The sequence below is a fragment of the Nicotiana tabacum genome, chromosome 7 (genome assembly GCF_000715075.1).
Source record: "Nicotiana tabacum cultivar K326 chromosome 7, ASM71507v2, whole genome shotgun sequence".
Taxonomy (NCBI): domain Eukaryota; kingdom Viridiplantae; phylum Streptophyta; class Magnoliopsida; order Solanales; family Solanaceae; genus Nicotiana; species Nicotiana tabacum.
Genome location: NC_134086.1, coordinates 166683523 through 166697555, shown reverse-complemented (window position 1 = coordinate 166697555; position 14033 = coordinate 166683523). Strand labels below are relative to the sequence as shown.

General features: G+C 36.6%; 3 protein-coding genes across 3 annotated transcripts; 2 read left to right on the top strand and 1 right to left on the bottom strand.

The window, feature by feature from the left end:
- The first annotated feature begins 2856 nt into the window (after positions 1 to 2856).
- On the top strand, positions 2857 to 5790 carry LOC107771590 (uncharacterized). Its single transcript, XM_016590999.2, has 2 exons — positions 2857 to 3289; positions 5268 to 5790. The coding sequence occupies exons 1-2, from the start codon at positions 2966 to 2968 to the stop codon at positions 5385 to 5387; spliced, it is 444 nt and encodes a 147-aa protein (XP_016446485.1). The 5' UTR covers positions 2857 to 2965; the 3' UTR covers positions 5388 to 5790.
- A 788-nt stretch (positions 5791 to 6578) lies between these two features.
- LOC107771589 (uncharacterized) lies at positions 6579 to 9195 on the top strand. Its single transcript, XM_016590998.2, has one exon. It carries the CDS (start codon positions 6667 to 6669, stop codon positions 9157 to 9159), a length of 2493 nt encoding a protein of 830 aa, XP_016446484.1. The 5' UTR covers positions 6579 to 6666; the 3' UTR covers positions 9160 to 9195.
- A 1065-nt stretch (positions 9196 to 10260) lies between these two features.
- Positions 10261 to 13485, bottom strand: LOC107771588 (putative protein phosphatase 2C 63). The gene is made up of 4 exons (XM_016590997.2): positions 13039 to 13485; positions 12043 to 12416; positions 11245 to 11481; positions 10261 to 10926 (listed from the first exon to the last, which is right to left on the bottom strand). The coding sequence occupies exons 1-4, from the start codon at positions 13295 to 13297 to the stop codon at positions 10666 to 10668; spliced, it is 1131 nt and encodes a 376-aa protein (XP_016446483.2). The 5' UTR covers positions 13298 to 13485; the 3' UTR covers positions 10261 to 10665.
- Between the last annotated feature and the right edge of the window lie 548 nt (positions 13486 to 14033).

Below are 14033 nucleotides of genomic sequence, written 5' to 3'. Positions count from 1 at the left end.
GGTATCATGACCTATTTCCATACTATACTTGTTTAATAACTGCTGGCAGCAGTTATTATGCAATGCTGATACAATTGACATGTGAGTTAATGTTTTTGTCCTTGGTACTATAGGGTCATTGCTTCTCTCAAATATGGTATAGAATTCGAAAATAGATCCCTTCTGGGTTGACATTTTCATTGTCTTGTGTCATGATACTATTACAGCGAATGATTCTATGCCCTCTGATTAAACAACGAATAATTCTACACCCTTTGATTAAACAGAATTAAACAACGAGACAGAGAAAAGAAAACACTTTATGGAACATAAGATTTTAAAGTAGTCGAATCCATAAATTACTTTTGTCGCACTATCTCTGTTCTTCCTCGTTCTTATGTCATTCCTTTCCATTGATTTGTACGACAAATTAAGTTATGTAGTTTTATTATGTTTAATAGAATAGAGTTTGTGCTGCAATTCTCAACATTATTTCTAGTTTAAGTGGTTCAGGTGATGCAAGTTGTTCAAGACTTATGGATGACATCACGGTAAGTAAACTTTGCCTAACTCTTGTAAAAGTAAATTCCTTTGTTAATATTATTCACCGTCACGTTTGCATTCTTCTCAATTCAAAAAGAAAAGTTGCTTGATCTTGGACCTTTGAAAGGTGATGTGCTTGTTCTTAGGCTTTATAGTGTTCTATTGCATTTTTTTTTTGGTTCTGTATCATATCAGCTCAAAAAGAAAAGTTTTTTGATCTTGGGCTTTTAAAAGATTCTAGACTAAAGACATATACAGAGAGTATCTTATACTTTGGAGAAAAAAAGTAAAAGAAAATAAAGAAGCCAGATCTAATGTGATTTTGTGGCGATATGCAAAATCTATAGTACGTAGTTAGCTCTCTTCTTCTATATTCTGGTCTCACGATGAAACTTGTCAGTTTTCTGGTTCTAGGAAAGTAGCGTAAATCACGAAGGTCTAATATCACCATTGTTAATTAGGCTACTAGCCTGTGGGTAGTCAAAACATGCGAACAAGCTTAATTAATGACGAAGTATATTACTAGATCTAAACTGAACACCTGTCTTAAGTAGATAGCAATCCCACTCCCACCCATGGCTATGAAGTCAAAGAGCATCTATGGATACTAACCGGACGCAGCCCGACTGTCTTATTTGATGACTTCTTGTTTATTGCTATTATTATAGTTTTCCGCAACACCAGTACTATAAAAGGTTAATGTATATGAAACTCTCTTGACCAAAAGGAGATTTACGGATCTCAAAAGTCTTCTTTTTATCTTAAAATTCAAGTTATCTTTTCCTTTAGAGTCAAAAGATAACTATCATAAACTTGGGTTTTGATTACTACTTACTAGCAGCAGAATATAAAAGTCATATGCAACTATAATATGTATATATTACAAAAAAAAATTATATCATTTATTGGTGTCTAAATTATCTCTTTTGATATGTGTACTTTATATTTTTTTATTTGTAAAAGATATCACTATAATTTATCTTCTTTTGTAGGATGATCATGAATAAACCAACATAGCTGGCAATATGATTCATCGATGTACAAGTTACCGGAAGAAAATTTGCTTTTGGGGTTGTTATTAAATTAGAAATTATGACTCATGAGATGTTTTTTTTTTGTAAGTAAAAACATATGTTTTAGTGGTAGTTAGTTTTTGAACGTATGTAAATACTTAGTGATTCAGTTGTATTGTCTTTTGCAAATATATATCATATATATATATATATATATATATGATGTTTTAAAAGATAGAAAATATGAATTGTTTATGTAGAAACTACATATTTATTGTTGTTATCTGTACAATAAAAAATGTAATATTATTGGCAAAAAGTGATTTTATGGCCACAACAATATTTGTTGCTAAAAAGACTTTATAAAAGATTATTAACTACTATCTTGCCAATTTTTTTGCTACAAGTAATATTATTGCGAAAAAAATAATAATTTGTCGCAACAATAATTGTTGTTGCTAAATATTATCATAAGCCACAATTGTGTGACCAAAAAATAATTTATGGCAACAACATTCTTTGTTGCGTTAAGATAATTTTTTGCATCCTTTGTTGTTGCAAAAACTTTTCCTATCCGCATTTATTGCAACGGTATGCAACAACTTTCCTCTTGTTGCCAAAAGTACTTTTCGCAACAATATTCAATATATGGCAACAAAAAAAATTGTTGCAAATTTCATACTTTCATGTAGTGAGGGCAATATATTGAGGAAAATGAAAAACAATAAAGACAAAATACGAAGAATAGATGAAGAAACTTACCCCGCAAACTTCGATAACAACTTTACAACTGAAAATCCCGGCAACAGCGACGAAGAAGAGAGGAGAGACTCACTGTTGTTCGATACTTTCTAAGCCCTAAGTACACGAGTAATTGTAAAATGAGGGGACTCAGATTTGGGGGGGGGGGAGGGGAGGATAAAAAATCCTTTCCCCTTTTTTTAATCATATGTGGCCATAATAAGTGACTTGGAGCCTACGTGGTTTTATTTTATTGACGTGACCTCTTACGTGTAGGAGATTGTATTACACGCACTGGCAGCCTCCTTGGATAAGCATTTATTATTCACGGTTTGAATAAGTGCAAGTGTTCAATTGATAAATATTTAAGTTTGAGGACCGACATGATAAAGTGACACAAATACAAGTGCCATTTAGGCCATTCTACCTATTTTAAACATCATGATTAAAGTGGCCATCTGGTGTCATTTCCACTAAATATGGGCTTGGTAACTCTAGACACTAGCCGTGGACAATCAGCCCAAGAGCGGCCCAATTTATGTGGATAAAGGGCAACATTGTCAATAAAGCAGAAATTCCAGAAGGCGGGTTCACCCTGATTTTTCACGGACACAAAGAAACCCTTTCCCCCACTCTTATCTCACTGCAAATTCAAAAAACACCAAAAGCTACACTCGAGAAAGAAGATAATGGCGGTGTCCTTGGGCTCATTCTCGATATTCTCTACCGCCGGTGAAACGGCGTCGTTTGTGAAGTCAGCTTCGTCTTATTCCGTTAAGCTCGCTTCTCCTCTTCCTGCTCATCATGCTAATCTGCGCACTGTGCGCATGGTTACCTTCGCCACAGCTTCTAAGCCAGTGGCTACAGAGCCGAAGAAGCGTGAACCGAGGGGGATTATGAAGCCGCGTCGAGTTTCGCCGGAAATGCAGGCATTCCTTGGTGGAATTGCTGAGATTCCTCGTACTCAAGCCCTCAAGTTGATTTGGGCCCACATCAAAGAGAACAACCTTCAAGTATACCTCTATTTTCGCTCGGCTAATAAGTTATTATGACGATATTGGGGATTTGCTGTTTAATAGTGTTCTTTTTCGTGGTTGTTTTTCGCTATACGTGTTTATATGTTTTGTGTTGTTTAGGTGGGTTAACTGTAGAATGAGTGAGCCCCCAGGGTTTTGGTCTAGTGAGAACATAGTGCGTTATGTGTGGGAGCACGTCACGGGTTCAAACCCACGGATATAAACATGGTATTTAAGTGGAGAAGGGTAGACCATTATCTACCGAGTTTCGAATCAAGGGCTGCACGTCCTCGGTTATTTCTTAAAAAGGAAACTTCAGAATGACAGCATTTTGTGGATTTAGTTTGATTTTGCTAACTTTGCAACTGCTGAAAGGTTTGTTCATTGGTAATTGTCTATGTTGTTGTACTGATGTTTGTTCTCGGATTGATTTGGTTGTCTGTGATGTGAGTTTCAACGGATATTTTCTAAGTAATCAGATTTGTAGTGATATGACTGGTATATGCTTTCAACATTCACTGATATGCATAAATGGAACTTGTTAAACTTTTTTTGGTTCTGATGAAAGGATGCCTTTTTAAGGTTATTAATTGGTTGGTTATATCATAAATTTGTAATGTGTTGCCCCACTTCTTTGTTGAAATGGAGTGAGTATCTCCATTTTTCTTACTTTATTGGTATCTTTTTGGCAATGTTATTGTCTTATAGATGTGCAACATGCAACCTATGTCCTCTCAAAGGCTTTTGAGTATCAGCTGCAGGCTTTCACACTTACTAGCTTTCAGTTAAGAAGTGGTGGTCTGATTCTTGCTGGGCTACTGATTCAAAAGGGAAAATAATCTATAAAAATCGCAATAAATATAAGTTTCTCTTTATTTGTTGGTCCAGCAGAAGCATTCTCAAATAAAAAGGCGGAGATAAAGACAACTAGAGTGTCATCCTGTTCGCGTAAATCCATTGAGAAGTCTTACCAAGTGTATGCATTTATCCAAAAAAGTCCTACCAAGTGTATGGATTGTTTCTTTGATATTACTATTGTTCCAACTTCAGAGGCATTTTCCTAGCTGTTAATATTCCCTTTTAAAACCAATCCTGGTGAGTGGCAAGTTGCTGACTTGCTGTCCACTCTATCTGAATCTTTGTGGCATTTGGTTTTCATGCTCAGTTGTCAAATTTCCATCAGGTTTAATGTGCTGAAGATTGAGGGAAGTGACATATTTTTTAGTTTGGGAAAGATCCATGATTTTTGAAGTCATGGAAACTGGCTATCAATGCAGCTTTTTCTTTGTGCCAGTTGTTTTGATCAATCTTTGATTTGTTTGTTGGTGGACTTTGTTTTACGTTTATCAAATTTCATTCACTTGTAGAACATCAAGAATCAATGAATTTATTGCGGGACTTTTATGATGCTTTATCATTTGTACTAGTCTTATTTAATATGTTTACTTTCCTATTTAATATTTATCCAGAAATTTGTTGAGAGAGAGTGTCTCACTATATTGTTTCTAATCTGTACAATGTGGGTTAGATGCCATAAAACATTGCTGATTTAGTGCTTCAGCATGCTGTCGATTTTCTGCCTGTTTCCATCTAGATATCATCTTAAGTTTCTACTGAAGGTTTGGAACTTTTTTGCACCTGTAACTACATATAGTGCATAGTGCTTGTGGACCAGTTTCTTCTTTCACTCTATTAAATTAATGTGTAGTTAGCAAATTGAACTCTAGAGATTTGCTTGGTTTATATATTACTATCTGTTTTTAGCTATTTGTTGATGATGTGATTTCTATAATTTACTTGAGAAGCTCCTGAAAAGAAGGCAATGCTTTCTGCTATTTATATCAACTGTCTGTGTTGCTTACACTTTTGAATTGCATAATGTGTAGTTTGGTTTATCTTACTCATTTGTTAGTATCTGATTAACATATATGCTTCTAAAGTTTCTCCAATACTTAATGATCTTTTACCATTGTAGGATCCTCAAAACAAGAAGGTCATAATCTGTGATGAGAAGTTGAAGAATATTTTTGCTGGAAAGGATCGTGTTGGGTTCCTTGAGATTGCTGGTTTGATTAGTCCGCACTTTCTTAAGTGATCTAAGGAAAGCATAGAAGGGCAGCACTTTTTTGTAAATTAGGCTTCTAGATGGGGTAATAGTATCTATTAGGAACATTGCTGCTTTATCAATTATCTAAACTTCTTTGAAGGCGCTTTAATCTATGAAGATCGCTCTTTTGTGAAAATTGATTGGTGATTTTGGTTTTCCGATCTTCACAGGAAGATTTTCCAATGCAAGATTAGTAGCAAGTGGGTTGTCAATCTTAAACTTATTGCAGCTTTATATGCTGTACGATATGTATGAGGCACCTTTAGTAAAATTTGCGCGTGGTTGCAGCATTACTGGATTCTGATATGGTCAAATGTACTGAGTATTTGGGTTTTTACCTTGCATATGTATGACTATATCCAGTATTATTCAATGTTTGAAGTTCGGGGAATCATCAGCCCATTCACTTTACTTGCAGGACTAATAATGCTTCAATTTTTGTCATCACTTATCACCGCTCAAGCCTGTGAAAGATAGAATATTGTTAAAGGAGTGATTTAGAAGAGTTCAGGTTCTTCAGATTCCGTATTTCTTTTGTTTGTTTTGTTCGTTGAAGGTTAAATATTCATTAACCAAACATGGAAGATTTGTGTATTGCATATCTAATCTCATTTTGCTCCTGTCATATCTTAACAGAAACAAAATGTCAGTAAGAGTTTTCTGTTATAAAATTATTTGAAATTAGTACTGAAATCAGGACTTTAGTGCAGCTGCCTTTTGAAAGTAAACATAGGCAATTAGCCATCACTTTGGACCTTGTATCTAAACTTTGATCAAATTACTTACTTATCCACTATGCTGCCACTTGCCCTGCAAAAAAAAAAAAAAAAAAGAGAAAAAAGGTAAAAGAAAAGCCCCGCCTTTTAAAATTCTATTGTGTTTTTGCTCTGTATTTTACTGGGAGTTTCTTGTTTCTATAAATTTAACACCCTACAAGGCAAATTAATTTAAGAAGCTATACTGTTAATTTTCCATTGCACAGGAAGGATACGTTTTATACTATTTTATTGCAAGTTTTTGGTTGTATAGTAAGGATACATTTTTTTTCCTTTCAACCTTTCACCAATCAAACTGTAAAATAAGAAATAAATACATATGTGGAAAAAGTTGGGCAGAAAACGACTGATTATAAAATAACTCTTAATTTAAATAAATAAGAAAATATCTGAGGAACACACAATAACTGGTCACCATGGCACGTCTAGCCTCCAAAATACAAATAAGATATCAGTAGTAATTACCTAACACAAGCTCTGAATAGTGTTTCATGGCGGACAAATTAGCTCTCCCTCTTTTACTACCAAACCCTCCCCCCTCAAAATCTATCTTCCAAGACTCACACCCCCACTTCTCTAACTCCACCACTCAACCTTTAGCTCCATTCCTTAATGACCTCTTTCACCAACAAAATCCTAACACTTTTCCTAATTTCCCTTCTACTTCAACTTCCACTTCTAATTCTACTCAGATTCCTCAATCCCCAATTTACCCTTCTCCTATCCCCAGAACTCGACGGCGTATTATTGGCAAGGAGCATGATACCAACAGGGGCAAACCATGGTATCCTCATCGCCTCTCCTCTCACGGTGAGAAAACTCTTCAAACCCTAATTGACCCTGAATTTCAACTCCACAATATTAACCAAATTTTGCTTAGTTTATATACTGAGCATCGTTTAGAAAGTTCTGAATTAGATACAGAGTCATTGAGTTTTGATATTTTGGGTATTATTAAAGGTTTAGGCTACTATAAAAAATGTGACTTGGCGTTGAATGTGTTTGAATGGGCTCGAAATCGACCCGATTCTGGGGTTTTGTTAAATGGGTCTATTATTGCTGTGGTTATAAGCATGCTTGGGAAAGAGGGTAGGATTTCAGTGGCATCATCATTGCTTCATAATTTGCATAAAGATGGTTTTGGTATTGATGTTTATGCATATACTTCTTTAATTACTGCATTTGCGCGTAATGGGAGGTATAGGGACGCGGTTAACATTTACAAGAAAATGGAGGAGGAAGGTTGCAAACCTACTTTAATTACTTACAATGTGATTTTGAACGTTTATGGGAAAATGGGTATGCCTTGGAATAAGATTTTGGGTGTTTTTGAAAGTATGAAGAGCTCTGGAGTTGTTCCTGATGCTTATACTTATAATACTATTATTACTTGTTGTCGTCGGGGATCTTTGTATGAGGAAGCTAGGCAGATTTTTGAGGAGATGAAATTAGGAGGTTTTCTGCCCGATAAGGTTACGTACAACGCGTTGCTAGATGTGTATGGGAGGTCTAGGAGGCCGAAAGAAGCTATGGAGGTTTTGCGAGAGATGGAGGTGCACGGGTTTTCGCCTAGTATTGTGACGTATAATTCGTTGGTATCTGCTTATGCTAGGGATGGTTTGTTGGAGGAAGCGATGGAGCTGAAAGCCCAGATGATGGATAAAGGGATTAAGCCCGATGTGTTCACGTATACCACCTTGTTTTCTGGATTTGAGAAGGCTGGGAAGGATGAATCGGCAATGAGAATATTTGAGGAGATGACAAGTGCAGGTTGTAAACCAAACATCTGCACTTTCAATGCGCTTATTAAGATGTATGGAAACAGGGGAAAATTTACTGAAATGATGAAGGTTTTTGATGATATCAAGACGAGTGGTTGTTCCCCAGATATTGTCACTTGGAATACGCTCCTAGCTGTATTTGGGCAGAACGGAATGGATTCAGAAGTTACTGGAGTGTTCAAAGAAATGAAGAGAGCCGGATTTGTAGCTGAGCGGGACACCTTCAATACCTTAATTGGTGCTTACAGTCGTTGTGGGGCTTTTGATCAAGCTATGGTCGTTTACAGGCGAATGTTAGATGCAGGGGTCAATCCGGACCTCTCCACCTATAACGCTGTTCTAGCAGCTTTGGCTCGGGGCGGGCTGTGGGAACAGTCTGAAAAGGTACTTGCAGAAATGAAAGATGGTCGTTGTAAACCCAACGAGCTAACGTACAGTTCCTTGCTTCATGCGTATGGTAATGGGAAAGAGATTGACAGGATTCATGCTCTTGCAGAAGATATATACACTTCTGAAATCCAGCCTCATGCTGTGCTTCTGAAGACCCTTGTACTAGTTTATAGCAAAAGTGATCTTCTAGTGGAGACTGAACGAGCGTTTTTGGAGTTAAGAAGTAGAGGTTTCTCGCCAGACATAACCACCTTAAATGCCATGCTTTCAATTTATGGTCGGAAGCAAATGGTTACAAAGGCAGCTGAGATCATGAACTTCATGAAGGATACTGGTTTCACTCCTAGCTTGACAACTTACAATAGTTTGATGTACATGTACAGCCGGTCCAGCAATTATGAGAAGTCGGAACAACTACTAATGGAAATTATAGGAAAAGGAGTCAGGCCTGATGTTATTTCGTACAACACAGTGATATATGCTTATTGCAGAAACGGTCGGATGAGAGATGCCTCACGAATATTTACAGAAATGAAGGATTCTGGAATTGTTCCTGATGTGATCACATATAATACCTTTGTTTCAAGGTATGCAGCTGATGCAATGTTTATTGATGCCATTGAAGTGGTTCGTTACATGATCAAGCAAGGTTGTAAACCAAATGATAGCACATATAACTCCATTGTAGATTCATATTGTAAACTTAATAGAAGAGATGAAGCTCTAGCTTTTATTAATAACCTCCGTAAGCTTAATCCTCATGTTTCTAAAGAGGAAGAGACTAAATTATCAGAGCGATTGATGAAGAAATGAGTTTTCTTTTTTGATGGAATTACAGTTCAGTAGCAATAGCGTTTTGCTGAATTTATTCTCTTCCATTTTCCTTGTTATACCTGCATACTGCGATAGTTGAGCAGTGTGCTAATTGTTGTATATAGAATGCGTATTACAATCTTGTAGACCTTTATTAGAACAGATGCACATGGCTATGCAATGATGAAAATTTTGAGCTTTGTGATGTTATGGAGTGTGTAGGTTTCGCACTAAGGGGGTAAACCTTAGTGGCTAAAGTATTATTGGCTCTTAGCTTTTAGGTCTAGAATACATGTATGTATGTGTTGTATCAAAGTGCAATATTGCCAAGGATGTATCTTTTGTTTAATTGAGATTTTGGCAACAGTCTCTCTCCCTTTCTTTCCTTTTTTTTTTTTTTTTTCCCTTCTTCCTTTTCTTCTTCTCCTCCTCCGTACCTTTCTTAGCCGAGGTCTGTTGGAAACAACCTCTCTACCTTCACTAGGTAGGGGTAAAGTCTGTGGAGTATACTGGGTTTGTTGTTGTTATTGAGATTTTGGCAACAGTTTAATGTCAATTCTGCGCATAATTTTCATTGATGAAATTGCACGACTGCGGTCTCTACTTTTGTTGGTTTAAGGGTTCAACCTATTTATATTGTGCAAAGTACATTGGTTGTTTCCCACTTTTTACGTCATTGTCAATTATTATTCCATTTGGTTTTTGAATTTTACAGATCACTAGTCGTTTGAGATGTTGGCTGCTACGTAGATCATCCGCTACTCTGACACTATAGTCATTGAGGTGTTAAAAGAGGGGCAAGATAGCTTTTATTCCTGTCTCGAAAAATTTACAGTTTCTAAAATTAGCCGAGCATGCAACACAAATTGAAACAAAGGATCCAAATAGGCAAAACCAATTAGTTATTATTGTTACATTTTGATTATATCCACGTAGGATAAGTGTGAGATTTAGATTACTTGTTATAAAGAATCCTTAATTAGTTTTAAAAGTCAAATTATTACCTCCATTAGCATGAAGAGCCCAAAAGAGCGGAATATGTAGACGATTCATTTTCGCCAATCCAACAAACTAAACAAAACAGAAAGAAGGCACAATCAATTTGAAAGAAAGGCCATCTGATCTCAGATTATTCAACTTTTTGCCAAGCAATATTATAACAAAACCTGGAATTTTGAGAGGGAACTCCCCTTATAACTAGAAACAATAGGTAATGCAAGCAACAAAGATAGAATTAAGGGAAAGCGGTCAGCTCAAAATCACTGGCATCCTTTTTAACTATTTATATCTACGCACAATCTCTCTGAAACGATAAAAACAATGGGTTTGGTCAGATCCTAAACTGAACTTGTGCTCTCAGCCTCACTCAATCAGCCACCCATAACTCCGGTTTATCTACATCAAACCTGTACTCTCTCCATGTAATGTGTTGTTTAGATCACTGTTTCTCTATACGAGGCTCATTACATACCGAATATACGACCCTCTTGTTTCTCTTTTGGCTGTTTAAAAAACTCCAATCACTTGGTTCTCCTCAGCATCTTCTGAATTATATGAGAAAACGTCTACTGGTGCGGTGATAGAGCCAAGAGTGCCTTTGGAGTGGAAAGATTCTCTCTGGTGATCAAGATAGATCACAATAACTGTTATATCATCGTGGAAATGGCGCCTTATCCCCTTTTCTATCTTCTGTATGTCCTTGTACCTCATCTCCCTCTTCTTAGCAGCCTCCTGAATCGCTGCTCGCACCAATCTCTTAGCTATTCCCTGCAGTTACACCAACCAAAAAAAAAATAAACAGGATGAGTCATACGACTATCTTGACTCCGAAATCTACTAAGCAAGCAACTTGCCTCAAGTCGATCTGCAATAGAGCAACAACAACAACAAACCCAGTTTAATCCCACAAGTAGGGTCTGTGTAGGGTAGTATGTATGCAGACCATATCCCTACCTTGTGGAGGTAGAGAGGATGTTTCCAATAGAGCCTCGGCTCAGGAAAAGCATAGTCGGTCTGCAATATGCATAAATGCACATCTTTCCATTTACTTCGCTAAGGAAACGAGAAAAAAGAATGGGAACTTACAGCTCTTGAGTTTTTAAAGACTATTTCCACAACTACTTGATCAGTTAAGTGTTCCCAGAGGCCGTCGGAAGCAAATATGAGGAATAAGTCATGAGGCCTGATACTTCTTGTAACAATGGAAGGCTCAGCTGTTAGTACAGGCCGCTTCAGAGGTACAAGATTTCCATATCGTTGGAATATAGGATCCCTGTTAAATTCAGGTTTCTTCAAATAGGCATCTCCGATAGATCTTGAGACCTGCAAATTACATGATTTATAAGTCGGTATGTTCCTAACATCAGAGAAAGGGGACAAAAAATCTACAAACAGAATGCAGGCGTTCCTTGTTACTTTCTATCAGCAGAAAACAAACAAAATTCTAGTTCTAATAGTCAGAGAACCTTCACAAGAATCCAGAGCCTTCTATGATGGCCAAGAAGTAAATGAAAAAGGATAACTATTCAATGAAATCACGACTCTTTGCTTTACAAAATCTTCATCCACGTCTCATGTTAGGGAACACGGCGTCCTCTAAGCTTGAACTGCATGAAACAGTGGACCAAGAGGCAAAGTGTGTGATTCCTGGAACATTAGGGAAGATTGTAAAGCCTTAAGAACAAATTTGACAGCGGAAGTCATGATGCTTTAATAAAGCAGAAGATGATATACAAAGGTAAAGCAATATGGGAATAGGATACATAATAAACACCAAATACAACAAACTCTTATACAGTTAGAACACATATAAATACTTAAGTCATTCATAAAAAGACAAATAGGTTGGCTAAGAAAGTACAGAATCTGAACAAGTAAGATAACCTGAATTATGCCTTTAATTCTCCAAACACCTCGAATATAAACCACAACAGCCTGATCATCAGGATGAAGTGATTCAACTTCTTTCCTCACTTTCTCACATGAAACATTATGATCAGTCGACAACCTTTCTGCAACCACAGAATTCTTCTCCCTTTCAAAACCTCTGCGTCCAAGAACTGCCCTCGAATCCCCTAAATTAGCCACGTACAGTTCACCCTCAGAAATTGCACCAACCAAACAACACGATCCAACTGAAGCAATCTGTGGCATTACAGGCAATGATCTCTTCACCAATTGAATAAAATCCTCTTCTGTAGCATTAAATGCCCTCTTTATCACATCAGACGACAAACCCCCTTGCTCTTTCGAAAACTCTAAACAAATTTCAAAACAAACAGCTCAGAAAAGCAACAAAACTTAATCTCATACAAAGGAGCAACCTTTAAGCTTTTTGAACATAATTTGCAGAAACAAAAAGTGACACACAAAAGTATATGACATGAAAAGCTTAAAAATCAGGCAAAATAGGTACACTCCAAGAATCCACGGACAGCTTAATCTTGTATAAAGGAGAAACCTTTAAGCCTTTTTAGCAGAAATTGTAGAAACAAGAACTGACCCACAAAAGTATAAGACCTGAAAAACTTAAACCTCAGGCCAAAATAGAAAAATAAAAGAAAACAACGTTACTCCAAGAATCCATAGACATAGCTTAATTCTGTATAAAGGAGCAACCTTTAAGCCTTTTTAGCAGAAATTGCACAAACAAGAACTGACCCACAAACGAATAAGGCATAAAATACTGAAAAATAAGGACTAAAAAAGTCTACAAGAAAACAACGAATACTCCAAGAATTCACAGACATAACCTAATTTTGTATATAAAGAGCAACCTTTAAGCTTTTTGAGCAGAAATTGCAGAAACAAGAACTGACCCACAAAAGTATATGACACCAAAAACTATAAAATTATGCCAATAAAAGAAAAAAGACGTACTATGCAAATAAGTGAAGAGGTGTCTATTGACAAAACGGGAGGCTTCAGGACCACCATGGCCATCATAAACACCAACATAAGTAGCAGAAGGAGAAGTGAAAACTTGACTTTGGTCTTCAAGTGAAGAATTGGCTTGAGCTACAGCAATTGAGAAATCACCAGAAGCATGTGGCTTTAAGTCCATATGCCATAAAAGTCCATCTCCGTTTCTTCTCCCAAAACACCTCTCTAATGGTCGACAACAAGATCGCATCATCATACTCTTAATTCTGTTCTCTCCGCTGCTCGTACAGTCTCACAAAGCAAAACAAGTTTGATTAAAATTTTACAACCACACAATTGTGCATATAACCACCTCTATGAATTAGAGTCGAGAGAAAGTATCGGAAAAAGTAGCGCGTTGAAACATAGAAAAGCAGGACTAAAGATACGCTACACCCACCCCTTCACGCGTTTCACTTTATACGAAATATACTCAATTAGTCTTCTACGTAATAATGATAAAAGAACGCAATTTTGATTATGCAACTTTCCCAAAACATTTCTATGATGCCCATCACGGATGGCAGGCTAACGAGAGCGGGTCAAGTAGGTATGACAGGCTTTTAGGGCGACAAGTTCACAAAAAGGAATGCATACGTTATCTTACGCCAATCCTATCATGGAAATGAGAGAAGAAATGAAGAGCTTTATAAGATATGACATAAGTTCACGTGCTTTTTTTAGGCTCGAGGTGGCATAACTCAAAAAGACAAATTTTTACGGGCCCAAAACGGACAATACATACCAAGAACTTGGATCGTGACAATTTCATTACCGTCTATGATTTTGGTGAAATGGTAATTACCCTTTTATTTATATGCTTTACCTCAAGGTAAATTTTCAAATTAGTTGGGTGTCAAAGTGAATACACTATAGAAAACAAAAAAAAGAAGAAATTTTCCTAAAATAGTTGGGTGGGCAAAGAATTATTTGTCAGTTTCTATGGTTCTAAA